Raw genomic sequence first — 23,436 nt, 5'->3', positions numbered from 1 at the left:
GCAAGTTTCTCACAGTGCCTGTCAGTGGGCCAAAAAATAAAAGTAAAAACGTACTTACCAATGCTTCCTCGCCATCTCGAAAACTTATAGAGCCTCAGCCAACCCTCCCCAGATCTAAACGCTGCTCTCATGCTGCAGAATAGCAGCATGAGAGCAGCGCCAGGATTGTCTGGAGCGGACTGCCTCGACGCTCCAGCAGACACAGGGGGGCTTGTGCTTGCTCTCCACCTAGCTATTTTAAACAGTTAGGTGGAGAGGTTTACACTACACATGTTAGGCAGGGCATCGCAACACAGCTGGCCAAAGTGACATGTGCAGTGTAAACAGGTGGAGTGAGCACCAATCCCCTGCTGCCAGTCAGCAACAGGCCCACCCCTAAACACTGCTCGGGCTGGGAGCAGTGAAAGATAATTGGTAATTTATTTTATTGCCACATTTTTTTCACTTTTGCTGCACTGGCAGCAGGGTGGGGGCGATGCTCCTTTGCCCTAATATGGTGGCCGCCGTTGCTTACAAGGACTGGGTAATGTTACCAATGATGAAGATTGCCACAAATAAGTGGGTGCGTGAGTTTTCCTTATGTAGAAACAGCTACATCAAGACTTGTTGGTATTTGTGTCAACAAAAAGGGGGGTTGCTAGACTGTTCCTTAAATTAGAAAATGTGTGTAACTGGCATGGCCCAGGGTGAAAGTGTAACACCTATGGGCATCCATTTTGTTGGAAATATTTGCCTCACACACCCATAAGGGTGTCATGCTTCATCATCGGCGTTGCTCCTCGTCGGGGAGGCGGTGCAATCCCCGACGGGCTCACCTCGGAGAGCGATGGGTAGGTGACGAGACCGGTACGCAGTGGCTGAGAGTCAAACCCTAAGGGCCCTGTCCTGCAGTACTGACCCGCTGAGCACCGATGTGGCCTTTAGTCCCTGAACACTAGGCATAGGACAAAGCGACAGAGGTAACCTTTAGCATTGCACAATTGCGGCATTAGGCACATGACATACTGCATGTTGTTTATAGTTTGTAGACCTTATTCGTATCGGCTAGAGGTCCTGATGAATCGCGGATACTTTTTCCATGCGAGAAACATGTTGACCACTCCGTTGTTAATCTAATCCTGGGCCACGACACCTAACTTGTTGGCACCAAGATCATTAGATTCACGTTTTTAATTGCAGTAGGGGACCCCCTGAATAAAGTAGTTCCTGGTACCCTCTACTCCATTTTAATCACCACCTTGGCTACATTCACAACTATCCACACACCCGCACTTCACCATAAGGCAGTTGGAATTAAAAGATCTCTGCCAAAGAGCCCCTCTCCGAGGTGAGCCCGTCGGGGATTGCACCGCCTCCCCGACGAGGAGCAACGCCGATGATGAAGCAGGACACCCTTATGGGTGTGTGAGGCAAATATTTCCAACAAAATGGATGCCCATAGGTGTTACACTTTCACCCTGGGCCATGCCAGTTACACACATTTTCTAATTTAAGGAACAGTCTAGCAACCCCCCTTTTTGTTGACTCATGTTGTGGGCACAGGCTGTGACTGGACCTTCCACTTCTCTTAGTGGTAATTAGTGCCCTCTTGATCGACCGATCACCCTCCCTACTTTTGATAAACTTGTTGGTATTTGTCGCATTTCTTGAAGTTTACAAGTGCATGTATCACAACCTGAACCCAAAGCAAGCCTCTCCCAGCCCCTATGCATCCCAGCCACAACCCTACCAGCCAGCCCCTGTGCCTGATCGCTCCTGCCCCAGTCTTTCTTCTGTACCTCTCCCAGACAGTTCATCTTTCAACAGCAGACTCTCTGCCCGCACCACTCACTTCTTGCACATTTTCTCCTTAGCCCTTCCTGCCCATATCTCTCCCAGCATGACTACCTGCTGGCACCTATCACATCCCACACCATTCCCATCAACACATCTTTGAGCCCATTCCTTTACCACCTCATAGATATCATTTGACGTACATTACAGAGGCTTAGCATTGGCAAAGCAATATGTCTGACTTCTAACTGACAACGGAAGCCAAAAGTACTGAGTTGGTCAATGCTTGTTTTAGGGATGGATCAAAAGAACGAAGACTGCAACAATTTTCTTCTGGTTAATTGGCGCATTTGAAATGACCTTTGAAGAAAGAAAATAGCGCATAGAAGCTTCTGGTGTCTGTGAAAGTACTTCAGGAAACAAGGAAGGAATTGTAATATTAATTGTGGCATACACTTCCATAATGAAGTGGATCTCTACGTCATCCTTTCATCACTCTCCATTTATAAGTACATTTACATGATATGCACTTCTCCTCCCCTGCCTATCATTTGCAGTAAAGCCTCTTATCGTCTTTCGTGTTTCTGACCCACAGAGGTGTCTAGCTCCTCTTCTACAACGGTGTTCCTGTTTAAAAATAGAACTCCCACTTACATTTGAATGATCTGTTTTGAGTTGATGTCAGTGAATTTTACTGGCATTTATATATTTTTTTATCAGTACCTCTGCCTGTTTTGTAACAGTTGTTTAAGTTGCCATGTGAAACTGCGGGCTTTTATTTCGCAGAATCCCTGACTCTAGCTCACAAGCCTACTCCGGGGTTTCTAAAGAAAGAGATTGTGGACAAGCACCCACGCCCAATGCATTATTGTTATTCCGAGGGTTACACTACTGTAATATTACTCTTTGAAGGTGGTAAAACTATTCTAAAGTCAATCAAATATTATAGCACCTTGTTTTTACAAGGAAGACGCCTGCGAGGGGGTAGGTATATGGGTGTCATGGGACCGATAGGATCAAGTTCAAATGATTTGACAGTTCAGCTTACTGTTGAAACCAAAGAGTTATTAGAAAGAAGCTGCAACCCCTTTTTCTTGTGTTAGGGAAAACATCAAAAACACAAATTTCATCGCACAAAATATAAACAGCTCAAGCATTCATCATACTCCACAGGCTTAAGATCTCTGCCAGCGACGGCTGCAAGGATCCACAACCGGCTGGGAATGGTTTTACCTTCAAGATAGGGAAAAGAGGAGTTAGGCCCAAGACCGTACTCACTTCTACCTGACTATAGATGAGGTAGGTGCCGTCCATCAGCACCTCCAGCTCCCCTCTTCGGGGGTGCAGCCTGAACACCTTAGAATTCATGGCGAAGCTCACCCAGTCGTTTAGGACTCCACCTGAAAGATCTCAGTGTGAGAAAATGGCAGTCACTCAGGACATGTCATAACAAGCAGCAAAGCAATAGCAAAGACACAGAAGCAAAAGAGAAAGCATTTTTGCATTCAAAGTACAATTCTCAATGGCTGTCGCATGATAAACTAGGACCCAAGCCTGCTGCTAGGTGTAGGGGCATGAAGTTAAATTATTATCAGGCATAATAGGTGGTGCTCCTTGTGCTTTGGTCTTCGTTTTCTTCTTTCCAACCGATGTACTCTGTACTTCTCAATCTCAATACTCCATTCAATTTGGGCAAATCATTACCTCCTAAAGATGCCTAAAGATGACATTCACTTTTGTGTGTGCTTTATTCACTTTTCTAGCCCAACCCTGCCTCAAGGGGGAAGGAAAACAAGGGAACCCAACTCACACGGAGCCTAGGTATAAAGTTTTAAGAAAACAACAATGGATCCTGTGGCTAATTATGTAATTATTGCAATATGATTTAAGCACAATGGCAATCTTAGGGTGGTGTGTGGGATGTATAAGAAGGAAGCTACATACACACATGGAGAATATGATCTTCAATGTATATCTTTTATGCAAGTTTTCAAACATAAATTTTACATTTTATACAGTATCAACAGCATTAAATACATATACATAGTGACATTGTGCGAGTGTGTCCCAAGGGAATAGGAGAGAACCTATACTACTAAAGTGCAATGTAATAGTGTATAGAGAAAGGAGGTTTCTAGTTTTATACTACTTTAGTAGTATAGGTTCTCTCTCCTATTCACTTGGGACCCACTCGCACAATGTCACTATGTATATGTATTTAATGCTGTCGATACTGTATAAAATGTAAAATTTATGTTTGAAAACTTGCATAAAAGATATACATTGAAGATCATATTCTCCATGTGTGTATGTAGCTTCCTTCTTATACATACCACACACCACCCTAAGATTGCCATTGTGCTTAAATCATATTGCAATAATTATATAATTAGCCACAGGAGCCACTGTTGTTTTCTTAAAAATCAAGGTGGAAGGGAGCATAGGAATATGCATGCACTAAATAATCATGAGTTGTATGGGCACAAAGCAGTCAGTGTTTACACAGAAACAGTGAGACCTTAGCCACACCAAACGCACATAGAGCTCCACATAACATTGAAAATTCTGTCAGAAATATCACTTTCTATATAGTGATACCAAAAAATGCTTTGTTAAACGTCATTTGATTGAATACAACCAAGCATGCCAACATTTCAAACTAGGAAGGGAGATACTGAAAAAATCGTGGGAGTTTATTTCCCCATTGACTAATGTTGAAACAGAAGCAGTTGTAGGCAGGACATACCTAAAATAAATCAATTTTTGACATTATGAATCGTGAGCCTTCTTCTATTCTAAGTCTACCGCCTGAATCGGGGGGTTTGTTTGCATGTATGTACAACAAATGTCTTCTGGGGTAGTCTTGTCTTCAGATTTCGGTTTTCTAAAACTGATAAGCATTTTTTAGTTGGTGAATCCTATCCTCAAACTAGGCTTCAGAAGACAGAAAATTGGTTTGTGAATTTAGTGAATAGTTAAGAGGTCCCACACTTTTTCAACCTAGCCACTGCCATTAAATACATTCCCCCTGTAGATCCAGAAAATTGGGCACATTACAGCCACACCTCCAACATCACACATCATTCCCACCACATCTGCTATAAGGACCGGTATCTATCCTAATACAGTCGCTGATTTACTGCCTGATCAAGTATCAATTGGCACATATCAATCCTATCTATTGTGTCTAGTAAACCCCATTGCATGTCCTCATAGCCCTATTAACTGCCATTCATTCTCCAGCATGGGATCCTACTTAGGGGCTCATTAAAACTTTAACAGTCCTCCAGCGGCGCCAGCAAAGTCCGCTGAAGGACCACCAAAGCCGCGGTGTGCCCACTCGGCGGATTACAAGTTTAATCCTGTTCAGGCTGGCGGTGCTGCAGCGGTCGGCTGTTAGGCTCATAGGAGAGGCTAACATGCTGCTTGCCACCGTGAGAGTGCAGACTGCACGTTCCTACATGGTATAAAAATGCATGCCACACTGTGCAGGAACGGGGGTGCAAATCCACGGGGGCACAATATGTGCCCCCCGCATGCACACCAAGGCCTAGGAGTGGCACGGGGGCCCTATTAGTGCCCCCTTTGTTGACTTTATGCCACCCTTTTCATTGTGGCCTCACCACCATGAAAGGGGCGGCAGATAGGTAACTCATAATATGCTCGGAAGTACCGCAGCGGCACCGCCAGCATATTGGAGCTCCCTGACCGCTGTGCAACAGCCGCCGGATCCTGGATTCCTGACGGATGCAGCAGTCCTGTGGCGGTTCGACCGCCCAAGTTGCAATACTGCGGGCAGGCCCACAGTGTGGCAGTGGTTGGACCGCCACAACGAGTTCAAGGGTCCAAATGACTGCTGTACTCTTAATAAGCCCTTTATAATCCTACGTTGTTGAATATACCCTGGCATGTGTTCTATTTCTTTTTATGAATGTTGGTGATAAGTCTTAGTTACTAAACAGCCTCTGCATGTCATTGGGTCAATAAACGTCCCACAACTCCCACCCGCAATTCTATTACTTACAATATTTTTTGAGTTTGTTGGAATTTTTTATATTATGTCATGCAGTCAAATCTTGCATTATGTTTTCTTTAAGGACTTTGTTTACCAATATCTGTATCATGGACATATGCATCTTCAAATTGCTACTGCTGCATCAGAGTGATCATACTGTCACCTTTCCGATAATTAGTTAAAACTGTGAAAAAAGTTAAAAGGGGGATCACCAATGATTATGACTTGATGAATAATTACTTGATGCGTCAGTGGTAGCCTGTTGGTCTTTTATTGGGAAATGCAGATTGAATAGGGACATCTCTGTATGCCAAAGTATAGTAGGTCCTTCCACTGTTGAAGATTCAATTGAGTCAACTGCGTCCATAGCTAAGACCACCGAATGTAAGCAGCATTATCCACTCGAAATACTGCACTAAAATGCATAGCTGCCAAGGTTTCAGATTGCCATGTGTGACATTTTAAAAAGGTGAGTGAAATTATGAGTGACATTTCAACGACTTGAGTGACACTTTCTCACGAGCAAAAACCATGCAATAAAGACGAGGGAACAACTGTAATAACAGCATTGCTGGCAGTTTCAAAACCCACAATGGAAATAATCATCCAAGAAGGCCGAGAATAGAAAGTGATGTTGCTTAGACATCTTACTCTAGTCTTTCATACATCACTTGCTTCTGGTTTCAAAGTGTGACAACGTGCTGTTTCAGAGTGAGTTGTTTGTAACATCTCTGTACTACAGTGACAGACTTGCTCATAACATTGCTAAATATAGATTTACCTTACACCTCACCTGTATCTGAGTCAGTGCTACCTCAATAAACACAGACCCGGTTACAATACTTTTGTTTCCACATTTAGTTGCCACTTACTTTTATCTTGCTGTGTACCAATTTTGCATGCATGATGCACGTGCTATAGATTACTATAGTGACTGACACCGTGGACTTTAAAATCACTTACTTAGAGTTGTTCAGAGAGTGACGACCCGACTGGTGACTGCACTGCTGTTCCCCAGCCTGCTTCGTTGATGTGCACTCTGCCTCTTCACCCCGGCTTCTGGCCACTAGAGTCGATCCGTCCCGGCCCAGCTGACAGACTGCCGGCTCAGCTGCCAGGTGCCTCTTGGAGTGTTTTGCGCGGCGGGCGGGCGGGCGGCCATGAGAGTCTATTTTTATTTATTTTATGCGTTTTTGTTTAGCGTTGACTTTACCCGAAGGTGTCAGAGCTCACAACAGGAACAGTAGTGAACCACGAGGAACAACCACAATAGCAAACGCCACCGCCACAGGAGGAAAAAAGAGACGTGTGCATGCCACAAAAGCATTAATGCAAACAAAATAAAATACAAGAGCGGAGGTGGTCAAGGTGCGGCCTGCAGCTGAAGTGTTTAGCGGGGGCAGGCGGCCATGGTGCTTGAGAGAGACAGTGTCTCGTGCGCAGCCTGTACTCTCTAATCCCCCGTCTCTTTCTGCACTTGACTTCCTAGTTCCTCGGGCGTGACTGCACTACCACGGCCTGCACATCCCGGCCCCCTGGTGTGCCACACAGTGATTAACAGCTCTGAGCTGTAGTATCCACTCAGAGGGTAGCCCGGCGCCCCAGCAGACTGTGAGGATTCTGAGAGTATCCGCGCACCGCGCCGGCGCGCACCATTTGCGCATTCTAGTTTTCAGGGCAACACCCGAGTCGGACAGCAGGCAGCTCCTGGCAGAGACGGAGATACAATGTAGCGCGCCGCTCTCAGCTACACAGTCTCAGTTAACTGTTTAGGCACTCTGGATCAGCAGCACCTCTCTCAGAAAAGCAGAGAGAGCCCGGGCACAGGAGCGCCGCTGGCACACATGGCACAGGTCGAAAATGCGTGACAATGCATTTCAGTGCGGTGATGCGGATCACCGCACTGAAATGTGTGAGCGTCACACCTGTTGCGTGACGCTTGGCAGAACTGAAAATGAAAAACTGTTACTGTTTACGACCTTTAATTCTGTTTTCTGCTTTCACCTACTTATAGCCATTGTACGTCTTCGAGGAACAAATCGGAATCTTTCAAATCTTTCAAATTGGCCCTGCTGTTTAAAGCCTCTCCCAATCATGAGTTATTACGACGCCCTTAGATTCCAGAGTGCTATTGCTACATAATTATTCCCGAAATCCTCATCACAACAAAACATAATTCTGCCTCTGTGCTGTATAAACTAGTGAGTTTGAGAACTGACGGACAGAACAGAAAATTCATTCCCAGCAAAAGCCTTCTCTTCTCCAAGAACAGCAATCCACAAAAATACAAGGGTTTATTTTCCAAGTCTACGTAAATCAATGACCTCGCTCGCAGAACCAGCTACAAAACCAAGGAAAGCTCGGACTGTCCCAGAACAAGAGTAACCCTGACTAGCAGGGGATCCACGGCTCTCTTTCTCAGTCGTTAAAAGGACGTTATCAAGCACATCATACACTAATAAATGCTCTAGTACGTCATGTAATAGACCTTGTCCACCTGACAAAGTGCCTTCTCGCAGCTTGTGTATTAATTGTGGTGATGCTTTATATATTATGGAAAGTGCAAGCCTCTCTAGCAGCATAGAGGTTCCACCTCCGGCTTGAGCTTCCAACGGTTGATTCACTAAATTCTCTCCGGTAACTCCGTCCTTTAAAAACCAATGCTCATTAGAATGCACACACGGTGCGCGAGAAGTATTCCTTGCATCTCTCTATTACAAGTATTAGCAGAAATGCGTATCTGTCAGGTACGCCAGTTAGGACACACACAACACATATCGCTCAGCAAAGAATAACACATAACCTAAGATCGCCGAAAATCACCCAAATATGAGATAGTTCCATGTGAGCATAAACCGGGGACCCTCTACATGCTCACTGATCACGCTAACATCTACAAACATCTCACCTTGCTTTCAGACAAGATGAAAGCGTAAAACCCGGAGTATGCGTCTCACAGCATATGAATATGACTTGACAACCACAGTGTGTTCTCCACTGTAAGCAGGCTTTACAAAACGTTAATAGGGAGCACACCTCAAACACACCCACCCATACATAAAGGTGGTTAACAAGCATATATCAGCTTGTAGAATAGATCCTTGCAGGATGAAAGAAAACACGCAAGGCAGTCAACCCTGGCTTGCAGACCAAACACGTAGGGCTCACGATATGAAAGGAACACAAAGCACCAAAATCTCGTTCTAGGGAACACTGCTTTCCAAGAAATCAGTGGAGAAACACAGTGCCATCACTCATATGAAAACCCTTCTTTTTCTTACGCAAAGCTATACTGTTAGAAATGGGATTTCTGGTTGGCTAAGTCTTGCGCAAAAGTCAGGCAGAAACCACCATTCTTCGTCAGGGCGAGGAAGTCATCGGCCAAGATAACCCCTGCTCACCCCCTTGATAGCTTGGCATGGACAGTCAGGCTTATCCCGGAGGCAAGATGTAAAGCGTTTGCGCGCGCACCCAGCAACAACCCTCAAGGCTCACCACAAAGGAAACTCCACACAAGGTTATATATGAAGATAGCCTTTGTATTATACCAAACACATTAGATAATAAACACACACTTTACAATGTGCCATAGGCACAGGCAGAATTTACAGGGGATTATAAATACAGGACAGGGCCACAGGGACCACTGTCAGGAATAAGCACTTTTAGAACTAGCACTTGGTAGAATTAGCACTTTGTAGAATAAAACTTAGAACATAGAATCTATAATAACTGTAGCAGCAAATAGCAAATGTAGCACACAACCAGTAATTACTGGTAAAAGGTAAGTACCACCTACGCAACCCTAACCACCTTAGGAAAGTATCACGCTGGGAACCAGGAACTCACTAGTATAACTATACTAGGAAAAACAACCACCTAAGCATAAAAATACATTTAGGGGTATAGGCAAGAAGCTTTGTACATGATGCATAAAAACACATTCAGAGGTATAAGTAAGCACATGATGCATGAAGACACATTCAGAGGTGTAGGTAAGACACATGATGCAGAAATAACATTAGGCAAGTAACCATATTTTGCGCAAAGATCACATAGGGCCAAAACAGGTACCCCTTGCAAGGGTACAACACCAGAACTGTCCCTCAGGCCAACTGGCCTCTCAGGGGCTGCAACGCCCTGTGTCCACAATGTCAGGGCAGGCTGCGCAGGCAGCCAAGGAAGAAGGTGCAAGCCTAAACTAAGCAGCTGCCCACTAAGCGCCGGGCACCTGGGGATCTCCTCTGGGCTCTGAAGGAATACTGAGGCCTCAGGAGCCTTCTGGCTCTAAGAACAAATGCCACCTCACTGGGGGGAGCGGCCCGCTGCCAACCGGGGCCGTTCTACCCTCCAAAATGCCCCCGTGGATGTCGGAGCCTTTCGGGCTCAAAATATAAATGTCTCCCAAGAGCCTCTTGGGCTCTGAACACAAAATGCCCCCGTCGTTGGAGTCCCCCCTCTGGGGACTCGTAAACAAAGGAAATGCCGAAGAGCCTCTCGGGCTCTAAATAACGATGTGCCCCGTTGTTGGAGTCCCCCACCTGGGGACTCGGAATACACAAATGCCCCCAAGAGCCTCGTGGGCTCTAAGTCAGCCGATGCCCCCAATGCGCATGTGAGTCCCGCTACGGAAAGGGACTCCAACGCTGTGCCTCGCTCTCGCGCCCCCCCCCCCCTTCTGCCTGGTAGCTCCACTCACAGGACTGCTCGCAGGAGGCAGCGGGGGACGCTGGTTGCCTCTTCGGTCTGCCGGAGCTCTTCGCGGCTTCACTGGTGCCGCAAGCGGGGCTCTCCTTCACTCAAGCCCCGCTGGCAGCGGCACTTCTCGGGATGTCCTGGGAGGCGGGGTAGGCTCCTGTGCTCCCTCTCACCAGCCATTTCCTCTCTCTCACCGTGCGCGGGGTGGGCTCCGTCTGCTTCCGGTTTTGGGCACAGAACTTCCAGGTCACCGCAGGCAGCACGGCGGCCCTCAATGATCCTCCTGATGGCTGCAACTTCCTCTGGTCACGCGGCCCCGCCCACAACCAGGCAAGGCCGCCTAGCTTCCGGGTCGCGACGGCAGCGGCCCGGCAATTGTTTCGGACACTCCTGGGCTGAGACGGTGATACAGAGGGGTCACAAATGAGGGGTAGGCTGCCTCGAGGGCAACAGCAACTGTAGCAGTGGGGTAGGCACCCCCAGGAGATAAAACAAAAGTCGGCAAATAAGCGGGGTAGGCACCCGCGCCGCAAAACAAAGGCAGGGGGATCCCCACGCTGGGGAATCCCTCAGAAAGACGATCGCAGCTCCGCTCTGCAGTAAAAGCAGAAGTGCTCCTCCCTAGGAATCAAAAACAAGGGGTCCTCAGGCAATCAAAGTACAGTGCCTCCCAGGCACTGGAGTGCAATGTTTAAAGAAAGTCTTGGAGCAAAGTAGGGAGGGGCCAAGGCTGGGCCCAAGGGCCAGCTCACAGGGTCCTCCAGCAGGGAGGCAGTCCCCAGTGATGGTATCCTCCTGGCACCCAGCGACAGCAGGCCCCCCCTCAAGATAGGATCCAGAAAAAAGAACATTTACATGGGGTCGCAGACCCTCTTTTATAAACCAAATCCCTTTGTTTAGGCTTCAGGGTGAAGGGAAAAACCAGTCGCAGCTGGTTCTGGAGCACTCTGTTGTGCTCAGCAACTCTTCGCATTCACTTGTCAGGCTAGGGTCTTCAGTCGCACCACAGGGGGCGGAGCCTGCATTGTGTAAGGAAAGCCCAGCCGTATTCAGGTCCCAGGTGCACCCCTCCCTCACATTAATCATGAAGATCTCCCCACTCACCACCGGGGCAGACCCATCCTGACTCCTGGAGCCAGGCTCACCAGCCAGCTCCAGCCAATCACAAGCCAGGCAGCCAATTCACATAATTTACACTGACATGCCAACTTCTAGAAGTGGCACTTCCACACTAGACACATTCATGCCGCACACATCATCGCGCAGCATTTAATCACACAAGTCTGCACATACCAAACTCGAGCTTGCACTCCCCATGCATCAGGAACTACCAGGGACACATATATTCCCCATGCATTCCTATGGGATGGCAGGCCAACCTCACTACACACACGCACTTTACCCTGGGACACAGTGGTAAAGTGCGCAGAAGCCAAAAATCACTAACACCATGTCACCATTAAAAGCAAAACGTTTAGGGGTGAACCTGCCAGAAGGGCCAAGTCCAACATATGCCTACCTACTCCTACTCCTGCCCTGTCCTCAGAACTCCAGAAGAAGGATATAGCAGCGAAATAGCCTTTATGTGATTATTTTTCTCCTTGCCAAAATTGAATTTGATAGAAAAGCAACAGTCCATAAGGTTCACTGAACATGCTTCCTGGTCCCAGAGAAAAAGATGTTTGCAGCCCATTTCAGGCCATAAGATGGTCAACCACAAAAAGTGAAGAAATGATACCAGAATGTATGTGAGATCTGTAGAGCATGCCTAGCTAGCGGGGAATGCAGGAAAATGGTAACCACAATGATATACAGCATCAAGGTTGAAATGCTGCTTGATATGAAATAGAGTCATGTCCATTTTGAGGGCACTAGATGTAGGTGCACTTCAGCCTGAAGGTGTAGCGCGTTATTTCAGGATCTGCATACAGTCTTGAGGCATTCTAGGGGACATTCTAAGGGATTATTATAGGAGACTTTACTTGCAAAATAGCCTGGCTCAACATCTCTGGCATCAGCTCCTCCTTTTTAATGGTGCCTGCTTATTTCAAGATATACATGTAGTCCGGAGGTTATCAGGGGACCAACTTGGAAGCTTAGAGGAAGTCATAGTGGAATGTGAAAGTAGGCCACCTGCAAGTCTATCGACACAGTCAATTGCCTTTACGGATCGAGGTAGCACATGGATAGCGACATTCTGTAACCGTCCTTATTAATTTGTTTGACAAATCTTATTTCCCTAGGTCTCAAGCCTCCACCTACTGCTTTTTGTGTAAGGAAGTACCATTGATTTCCTACATTCTGTCTGCTGCTCATGATGGAAAAGGTTGGTGTAACTGAAGTAGATGCAACAGTAAATCTTCTGGACTGAAGTCATTTTCAGTGGTATGGCTTGAAGGTATCCCTTCTAGATGATATCAACACCCATTCACTTTTTGAGATCTTATTCCAAGCCAAGGATGCGCAAAGTCTCCCTCGATCCGCATGCAAACAGTGGAAAGGGGGGGGGGGGGGGAATAAAGAGCTAAGAAGGATTTTTTCCAAGCCCAGTAGATGAGTGAATAAACACCTTCCACTTCAGAAAGGGTATGTTTTTTTATTAATCAGCTGAGGGCTGAGTCCTTTCAGAACGTGTGCTGGTTGAAGTCACAACTTGTAAAAAGGCATAGTTGATGGCTTCTTAGTTGAGCCAGCAAACTGCAACATACCCAGCTTAGTCTCCGTGTTACCAGTTACCATTGTCTGACACTGTTACCTAAAAGATGTACATGAATGATTTGTTTGGTGTCCTTACACTTTCAAAACTAGCAACTGCAACAATGCAATTCAATAAAAGGTGTCACTGTAGGCCACATTATTAGATGTTCTAGCAAGTCCATCCGTGCCAACATCCATCTGTACAGGAAGTGACATAATTGCATTTCCCATCATCCATCTGCACAGCAAGTGACATCACTGGTTCCCACCCAAACTACCTTTCAAAGAAGAAGCCAGGAAAAAGGACTTAATTTCTAATAATCCATCTGCACAGGAAGTGACATCACTGTTTACCCAATAAAGACACCTTTTAAAAGAAGCCAGGCAGGAGGACTTTATTTCCCATCATCCATCTCACCAGAACCTGACATCACTGCATTTCCAAGTGCACCAGTAGTGACATCACTTTGTCTCTTCCTCCTACTTCAATCAACTATTCAGGGCGTCCCAACATCCGGGTGTCCCCAGCAAAGGGCAGACATAGACAAGCTGATCTTACACACCCCTCTAACTACAATACACCCCATAACTATAAAACACACATCTGAGCTTATGCTCAATAATGCTTGCTTTATGGTCCTCCACATAACAGGAGTTGCCGAACTCATCACCTATCACAAGCTTGATGTCCTCTTCATCACAGAAACATGGGTCACCTCCAACACACTGTGCATCCTAAATGCCCTTCTTCCCACAGGCAACAGCATCCGCTTTGTGAACTGCACAAATAAGGAGGAAGGAGGCCTTGCTGTCATCCATAAGTCCTCCTAGTCCTGACACCTAGGCAAGAGAGCAACACTCAACTCCATGGAGCTGCTAACATGCTATTTACCACTCTCTACAACTCATACCACCACCTTCCATCTCATCTACAGGCCATCTTTATTTATGTACAGGGGACTCCCATCCCGACGACGGGGAATGATTCAGGCATGTGAATCTATGAAAGACACCCATAATACTGGATAACAAAGACTTCATTAATTTCCAGATCACCTTGCCCATCTGATATGCCCACACAACCCTCCTTAATGACTTCAAACTCCCAGACAACGCAAGCTCAGAAAAACACGAGATACCCTCTTCTGGCTCATAGACACACTCAACATGGTACAGCATGTCCCATAAACAACAGACTCCAAAGACCACACTCTCGACCTTGTCTTCTCAACATAAACTACAATCCAATGTAAACTACCAATACCCTGGACTGGACCAATCACTTTGTCAACCTTATCTCCTGGCTCAGTATCCTACCAACAAACCATGGTAAAAAAAAAGAGAAGACCAAACCATCAGATCCTTCAAAGACTTTTCTGAAGACAATCGAATGTCTTAACTAATTTCTCACCCTGTCACCTCCATGTCTGATGCCAACACTCTTCTACACAACTTCAATACTTTTTGGGGAAACTATGTGAACATCTACACCCCAATTAAAACATGCAAGTACAGGCCAAAGCCTTCAGCATCTTGGTACATCAAATACCTTGCTGAGAACAACAGATCTATATGCATATATGCAAATTCTGACACCATAACAACAATACCAAGCCTGCGTTTCTCTCTTATGCCTACCCTTCCTGTAGAACCCTGCAATGGTCAGCATTTAAAGCCCTATCGCTAGCAGGTTTTGCCAAGATATTCAACTCCCTCAAGGCCACTTCTTGTCCTTCACCAAAGTTTCCCTGTGGATGCTCTCTCACCCCTGCTCGCCAATTTGTCAATGGCTCCCTCACTCAAGGCATCTTCCAAGAAGCTCTCAAGACAGGTCAGATCATCCCCCTGCTAAAGAAACTTACACTAGATCCAGGTGACCTCATCAACTACTGGCCCGTCACTCCCCTACCCTTCTACCCTTCATCAACACGATCATTAACAAATTAGTGTATATTCCACTCCAAGATCGCATTAATGCTAACCATCTCCTGCACAACTTCCAATCTGGCTTCATAACATGCTGTGGCATGGAGACCACTACCCTACACATCATAAACAATGGCCTCCTGACCACTGATGAAGGTGACCCCTGCCTCCTTATTAGGGGTCGGTGTAATTTGAGTAATTTGCTGTAAGGTGATTATGTAAAATTACAACAAAAGTATGCGAGATTAAGTGGAACTAAGCAAGGAGTGTAACCATACATTTAGTGCTATTTTCGAAGCACAAAATGGACCCTCAAGTCCAAAATGAACCCAATAATGCATTTTGCACAAAGAAAATAGCCCTGAATGTTACAGAAAAAGAGCATCAACAGCCAGCAGCTATTTGCACTCTGATCCTGTGCTCTTGGGTCGGCATTTTCGCCCCATATTACTAAACAATATTGACAGGAAACTAAATTGCATAATTTCCAGTAATTTAGAGTCACACGAGTAACAAAAAATTACCAAAATTACTTCAATTACTCTGGTGTAATTAAAAATTTGCCCAGGCTTACTCCTGGTAAACCTGGACCTCTCTGCTTCCTTTGACACAGTTATCATCCTATCATTAGGAACCTAGAGTCTTGCATGGCATTAGCAGGCAATATACTCCACTTGCTCTACTTCTAACTTTCAAACAACACTTGTTTGTTCACATGGGTGCCTTCAGGTCTCAAAAGACTGTGATCACTTGTGGAGTGTTATCCCTTCCATCTTCAAACTCTACATGGAGCCATCTGGTGCCGTACTAACAGATAACAGCTTTAAGACTCATCAATGTGCCGATGATATACAAATCTGCTTGAAAGTTTCCACTGTTTAAGACACCCAACGCTTCAAACATTGCTTGCATATCATCCAGACCTGGATGTCCAGCGCCTACCTGAGGCTGAACACAATGAAGACATAGTTCCTGTTATTTGCCAGGAGCAAAAAAGAAGAAACAGTAAAAACCTGGATCAATAAAACTTGTCTGGACAGCGCAAACAACTAACTTTCCCAAATGCCAGTTTACTTGGATTATCCCTAGACACCAAGGAACATATTACCAAAAACACAGAGATGGGTTGGCCGTAGCGCTCTCTTCTAAAGAAAGTGAAACAGCTTCTTCCTGAAAGTGATTTCAGAACTGCTGTTCAAACCAGCTCCATGGCCTCCCAAACTTCACACTGTCACCCCCAAAGAGCATTCCACTTGCTAAAGGATGTTTTTTCCAAGGCCTTAAAAAATACGATTGCATAAACCACAACCTGATGGAACTGCATTAGCTCCCCTTACTCGCCTCCAACCATTTTTCAAAAACAGCTCTGCCATCATGACTACCACCCCTGCTTATCTTGAAGACAAGCTCACCATCTCTGGTGGTTCTCTGTACACCTGTGGCCAGGAAACCATCTGACTGCAGACTAAGAAGATTAAAAAAAGAAAAAAACAAGACAGCAGACATTTTCTATTAATGAACCCAGGATCGGGAACAACATCCCCGTCCGGAGCGTCCTATTGCTGCTCCAAATTTAGAAAAGAGTTGAAGAGGCACCTCTTTAAAGAATGCTAGATAAAAAAGCATTAATTATACACAAACCAGCTAACTCTCATATCACTTACTGACTGTCTTTGGCCCTGTATAGCATTCCGCTTTTGTCTAAGTGTGTGCTAAAGAAGAAATTAGTTACTTACCTGTAACTGCAGTTATCCAGTATTGGTATCTTTCATAGATTCACATGCCTGAATCATTCCCTGTAGTCAAGATGGGAGTCCCCGGTACATTAGTAAAGTAATGTCCCAATAGAAATAGAGAGTAATAGGCTTAAGGCCTCACATTAGTAACATATCCAGGTCCTTTTGTGATAAAGGCAAACTCTAGCGAACAACCAATCAGCTGTCACCACCCTCTTGAACCTTCCTGGAAGGACCTCTAGTACCTCAGATTTTAGTAAGCACAGTGCTATATGGAGGTACAACTGAGAGTACTAGGTGAGCCCTTCCAAGGGAGACGGATGGGTTGCATGTGAATCTACAAAAGAAACCAATACTGGATAACTGCAGTTACAGGTAAGTAACTAATTTCTTATTCAGTATTAGGGTATCTTTCATAGATTCACATGCCTGAATCAGAGTAGAAAGCAATAATGAGCACATTTCACTTTGTACATAAGCCATAAATGCACACCTTGATAGAAAACTATTTCCTTTAAAAGGAAGGTAATAACATACATATATGCCCAGTAAATAAACATATTAACGTTAAAGTGCAGAGCAATAAGTCGCAATTCTGGCATATGTTTTAGAAGTAACAGAGAAATGTGCGGTTAGAAAGAACTGCCTGTGCCACCGCAGCATCCTTCATTAGCTCCGAATCCAAGCAGTAATGCTTGGTAAATGTTTACAGCGTTTTCCATGTTGCCGCTCTGCAAATGTCTGTGATAGGCACGCCCGCAAACAATGCCATAGAAGTAGAAACTGCCCTAGTGGAATGGGCACGAATTTATGATTGTAAAGGTTGACCAGCTTGTTGGTGACAGAAGACAATAGTACCAGAGATCCACCTATAGATACTTTGTTTTGTAAGGGGAAAACCTTTCCTAGGTAAACTGTAGGCCACGAGAAGTTGGTTGGACTTGCGGAATGCTTTTGTCCTGTCAAGGTAGAATTCAAGGTAGAGCTTCAAATCCAACGAATGTAGTGCTCTTTCAGCTCCTGTTTGAGGATCTGAAAAGAAGGTCTTCTAAACAATAGGTTAGTTAAGGTGGAAGTCTGACGGAACTTAAGGTATAAATTTTGGGTTAGTACGAAGAATCACCCTATCATTCTTGAATTGAAGAAACGGATCTTGTATTGTAAAGGCGTGAAGCTCACTGACTCGTCTTGCGGATGCAAGAGCCAGAAGAAGCGCAAGAGAGGAATTTGAGGTCAGCTCTGTGTATCGGCTCAAATGGATGCCTCAAAAGTTGAGCAAGGACTGTGTTGAGTTGCCATGTTGGAGGAGGAGACTTTACAGGAGGGAAAGTTTGGAATAGACCTTTGAGAAATTGTTTTATCAGTCTACTAGCAGCCCGTCCCAACGTTGTCCGGGTATGAATTGCTGCCGGCCAGTAGTATATTGTTTTGTAGGATTTCGTTTTGATAGCATTTCTTATCTGTGACAGGCCTGTGAAACGCTTCGATTCACAGTGCACTGCTGATGCACTTAAGAGTGCGCGTTCAGTAGTGTGTGAACTCGAGTTTCCCTACTTTATTTTTCCTTGCAATATTATATAGCACAAACTCGACAACATGGTATGAGCACAATTTACATTACAGAAGAACATATTCATTTGTGGTAGGCACGGGGAGACAAAGCGATATGCCTGGAATCACAGGATGTTGAGCTGATGCTGAGATTCAAACGTAGCTCCCCAGCTCTAAAGTTCTCAATTCTAGAACTTGTGGCGGGAGGTGTGTCTAAAAGTGTATGTCGGTGCTGGCCATCAATAAGGGAGACCTGTGCATTTTTCAAATGGGTGGTGAAAAAATATGAGTATGTTGCTGGAGATGTGAGCCGCCGTGCCACCAATGTACCTTCCAGGGGAGGGTAAATACCCATTATTCAGCAACTTTCTTTCCGCATACCATCACTCTGCATACTTTCATTACGAAGGTACCATGACTCCGCAATGCCATTATAACGCATGGCATTACATTTTGTATGCTTTTACCACGCATACATTTACAACGAACATCGTTGTAAATGCATGAATGGTAAAAGCATGTTTTTTTTAATGTTTGGATAAGGTAAGTAGGGGTATAGGGGTATATGTTTTGGGGTACAGAGGTATATGTTTTGGGGTGTTTGGGTATGTTAAGGGTTCAGATATAGTTTTGGGTTATGGGGTACAGGGGTAGTTTTAGGGTTTAGGGATAGGTATGGGTTTTGGGGTACAGGGGTATTTTTAGGGTTCAGGGCTAGGTTTGGGTTTTGGGGTACAGGGGTATTTTTAGGGTTCAGAGCTAGGTTTGGGTTTTGGGGTACAGAGTTATTTTTAGGGTTCAGGGCTAGGTTTGGGTTTTGGGGTACAGGGGTATTTTTAGGGTTCAGGGCTAGGTTTGGGTTTTGGGGTACATGGGTATTTTTAGGGTTCAGGGCTAAGTTTGGGTTTTGGGGTACAGGGGTATTTTAGGGTTCAGGGGTAGGTTTGGGTTTTTGGGGTACAGGGTTATTTTTAGGGTTCAGGGCTAGGTTTGGGTTTTGAGGGACAAGGGTATTTTAAGCGTTCAGGGGTAGGTTTGGGTTTTGGGGTACAGGGTTATTTTTAGGGTTCAGGGGTAGGTTTGGGTTCTGGGGTACAGGGGTATTTTTAGGGTTCAGGGCTAGGTTTGGGTTTTGGGGTACAGAGTTATTTTTAGGGTTCAGGGCTAGGTTTGGGTTTTGGGGTACAGGGGTATTTTTAGGGTTCAGGGCTAGGTTTGGGTTTTGGGGTACAGGGGTATTTTTAGGGTTCAGGGGCAGGTTTGGGTTCTGGGGTACAGGGGTATTTTTAGGGTTCAGGGGCAGGTTTGGGTTCTGGGGTATTTTGAGGGTTCAGGGCTAGGTTTGGGTTTTGGGGTACAGGGGTATTTTTAGGGTTCAGGTGTAGGTTTGGGTTTTGGGGTACAGGGGTATTTTAAGGGTTCAGGGCTAGGTTTGGGTTTTGGGGTACAGACGTATTTTAAGGGTTCAGGGCTAGGTTTGGGGTTTGGGGTACAGGGGCATTTTAAGGGTTCAGGGCTAGGTTTGGGTTTTGGGGTACAGGGGTATTTTAGGGTTCAGGGGTAGGTTTGGGTTTTGGGGTACAGGGGTATTTTTAGGGTATGGGGTATTTTTAGGGTTCAGGGGTAGGTTTGGGATTTGGGGTACAAGGGTATTTTAGGGTTCAGGGGTAGGTTTGGGTTTTGGGGTACAGGGTTATTTCTAGGGTTCAGGGGTAGGTTTGGGTTCTGGGGTACAAGGGTATTTTTAGGGTTCAGGGGCAGGTTTGGGTTCTGGGGCACAGGGGTATTTTAAGGGTTCAGGACTAGGTTTGGGTTTTGGGGTCAGGGGCATTTTAAGGGTTCAGGGCTAGGTTTGGGTTTTGGGGTTTGGGGTATTTTAGGGTTCAGGGGTAGTTTTAGGTTTTGGGATACAGGGGTATTTTAGGGTTCAGGGGTAGGTTTGGGTTAAGGGGTACAGGGGTATTTTTAGGGTTCAGGGGTAGGTTTGGATTTTGGGGTGCAGGGGTATTTTTAGGGTTCAGGGGTAGGTTTGGATTTTGGGGTACAGGGGTATTTTAAGGGTTCAGGGCTAGGTTTGGGTTTTGGGGTACAGGGGTATGTTAAGGGTTCAGGGCTAGGTTTGGGTTTTGGGGTACAGGGGTATTTTAGGGTTCAGGGCTAGGTTTGGGTTTTATGGTACAGGGGTATTTTTAGGGTCCAGGCCTAGGTTTGGGTTTTGGGGTACAGGGGTAGGTTTGGGGTTTGAGGTACAGGGGTATTTATAGGGTTCAGGGCTAGGTTTGGGTTTTGGGGTACAGCGGTATTTTTAGGGTTTAGGAATAGGTTTGGGTTTTGGGGTACAGGGTATATTTATAGGGTTAAGATGGGTTAGTGTTTAAGGGTGTTGGAGTATTTTAAGGAGTAAGGGAGGGTTATGATTATGGGGTGCAGGGGTATTTAAAGGGAGCAGGGTGGGATTAGCACACGATATGAGACATGGCATGAAGGGCGGAACGTACCACACGCCCCCAGCGTTTGTCACGCCCCCAGCACACGACCACAGCACAACGCAGACACGCCCACAAGGGACTACTTTGCTGGCACGTTCTTTTACCTTTTAAATGCATATGGTGGGCGTCTGCATAGCCTATGTCCTTGTGCTGCAACTGCCCTTTCCAACGTATTGGGTGTTGTGATTGGAGCTGTGGTTCCTGAGATTACCCGCCTCAAAGGTTTGGGCTCTCTCTTTATTATATTAGTATGGATATATATATATAAATAACCTCAAAAGGGTCATGTGAGGGACAGACTAAAAGGAAATGGTGAAGCAAAACCACACAGAATAATAGTTTTAAAGTTATAAAGAACACTCACTCACCAACCTATGGTGACATGCTTCATCATTGGGTTCCCACTGGAAGGACCTAGCGTCCTCCCAGTGTGCTACAACGCCTGATTACAGCGGAGCTGGTTCTTGTGTGTGTTGGAGTGGTGAAAATAACCCAATTGTGCTAAGTGAGTGCAAAAAAAGGGGAAAGTTAAAAAATGCTATGTTGTGACTGTCAACTATTTTATTAATAGTCCAACCAGCACTAGTTAAAAACAGGTGATGAGTGGACTAATAGGTTAAGTCTCATTTAATGGAGACCCCTAGTCCTCAATAAATTTAACCGAATTTGGTCAACATGTTTCTGCTTGGAGAGCCCGAGTCGCTCAGCATTCTTCGGGACCAGTAGTGTGATCCTCCGGGGGTCTGCACGCGCTAAGGTGCATCCGACCGTGAGGATATTACTGTGAAAAAAGGTAAAAATGTTATTATTCTTATGTATACTCACAGCAATCGCCGTTGAGGCACACTCAGCTTTTTGCTGGGGCCAATTACCTGTAAAGCAAGATTGTGTCAGGCAAAGGTAAAATACTTCGATGATAATGTTCAAATATTTGATGGAAAACAGTATCATATCACTCCCTTCACCAAAAAACACCAGTCCCAGTGATCTAAAAGAAAGAACAGGTGTGTGAATGTTAAATATGCCAAGCACATTCTGCTTTTATATTCAAGCAACGTATAGTAGTGTCTGTCTTGACTGCCTGCTAACATGTGTCAGGCAACAGTTATCACAATCCACCAGAGTGATTTATATGGTGAATAGGATGAGGTTCAGTTTATTTTATTCAACCCGAACTTTTATTTAAAAAAAAAAATTAAAAAGGATGAAAGCAAGCAAAATGCACTAATAAGAACCGAACCTGCATTGGATTCGATTAAGCCTTATAGAACAAGGAAGATAAAAAGGCTTCTCAACTAACTCACAAGAGGCGTTTGTTACCGCACTGCATGGGCTGACACGACAGGGGGTTGTCTTCACGCCGCGTTCTTTTACCTTTTAAATGCATATGGTGGGCGTCTGCATAGCCTATGTCCTTTTGCTGCAACTGCCCTTTCCAACGCTGTATTGGGTGTTGTGATTGGTGCTGTGGTTCCTGAGATTACCTGCCTCAAAGATTTGGGCTCTCTCTTAATTATATTAGTATAGATTTGACCAAAGAGAAGGTCCTGTGGAAGATCTCCTAAAACGGGAGATTGCTGCCAGGTGGACTTTGATGGATGCGTGAGCGAGGCCTGAAGTTGCTGGATGGAGAAGGTATGGTAAGATTTCTTCTGGAGAGGATGTGAGGGGATGCACCTTAGCAGATCTACACCAGATACAGAACTTTTTCCATTTGAAAGAATAAGTCCTGATGGTACTATCTGCTCTTGCACGAGACAGAACCACCCTGCAGTCTGGAGGAATGTTCAGGCCTTGAAATTATTGGAACTCAGGAGCCAGGTTGATAATTTGAGAGAGGCTGGATCTGGGTGTTGGACTTGTCCCTGGTCCATCGTGAGGAGAGAGGGAAACGGTGTCAAAGGAATTGGAGGCTGCAGGGAGAGGAAATGGCGTTCCGTGAACCAATGTTGGTAAGGCCATGTTGGAACTATTAGAATTAGTGTGCAGGGCTCTACTTCCATCTTCTTCAAGACCCTGGAAAGCAGGGGAATCAGTGGAAATACGCTGAACCATGCCATCGAAAATGCATTCCCCAGAGATCCCTTTTAGGGATGCCAGCTTGTGATGTGTTGACATTTGGCGTTGTGCTGTGTGGCTAACAGATCCAACAATGGTTCACACCACTGAGAGAAGATGCTGTTGAGAGTATCTTGGTAAAACTCCCACTCGTGGCAGGTTGTCTGTAATCTGCTTAATGAATCTGCTAATGCCGATGCCCGGGTCCTGGCGGGAGAAATAACACCTACACTCCTCTTCGCAGACAATACGCTTTTGCTTTCCAAAACCCCTTCAGCACTCCAGAAACTGTTGAACAGATTCAGCTTGTTCTGTGAGGAACGTGGGCTGACCATTAACACATCTAAAACTAAGCTAATGGTCCTGCCCCCTTCAAAAAAGGCAAATAAAATTAACATTACTCTTGATGGGATACCCCTGGAAGTGGTGGAGAATTTTGACTACCTGGGAATTAGGTTAAATAATAAAATGAAATGGGACTCGCACATTTTCA

At 45.4% G+C, this 23,436-nt stretch overlaps 1 protein-coding gene across 2 annotated transcripts in view; it reads right to left on the bottom strand.

Moving 5' to 3' along the window:
• Nucleotides 1-23,436, bottom strand: part of EDA (ectodysplasin A) — a 1,522,411-nt gene that overhangs the window by 112,444 nt on the left and 1,386,531 nt on the right. The window contains exon 7 of one of the 2 annotated variants that reach the window (XM_086918330.1): nucleotides 3,052-3,182. In XM_086918330.1, the coding sequence (XP_086774456.1) occupies nucleotides 3,052-3,182 (131 nt within the window). The remainder of the gene's footprint in view (nucleotides 1-3,051; nucleotides 3,183-23,436) is intronic. The other variant, XM_086918332.1, reaches the window with a different exon arrangement.

Source organism: Lissotriton vulgaris, chromosome 4_1 (assembly GCF_964263255.1).
Source record: "Lissotriton vulgaris chromosome 4_1, aLisVul1.2, whole genome shotgun sequence".
NCBI classification, from domain to species: Eukaryota; Metazoa; Chordata; class Amphibia; order Caudata; family Salamandridae; genus Lissotriton; species Lissotriton vulgaris.
This window is presented reverse-complemented; position numbering and strand designations above follow the sequence as displayed.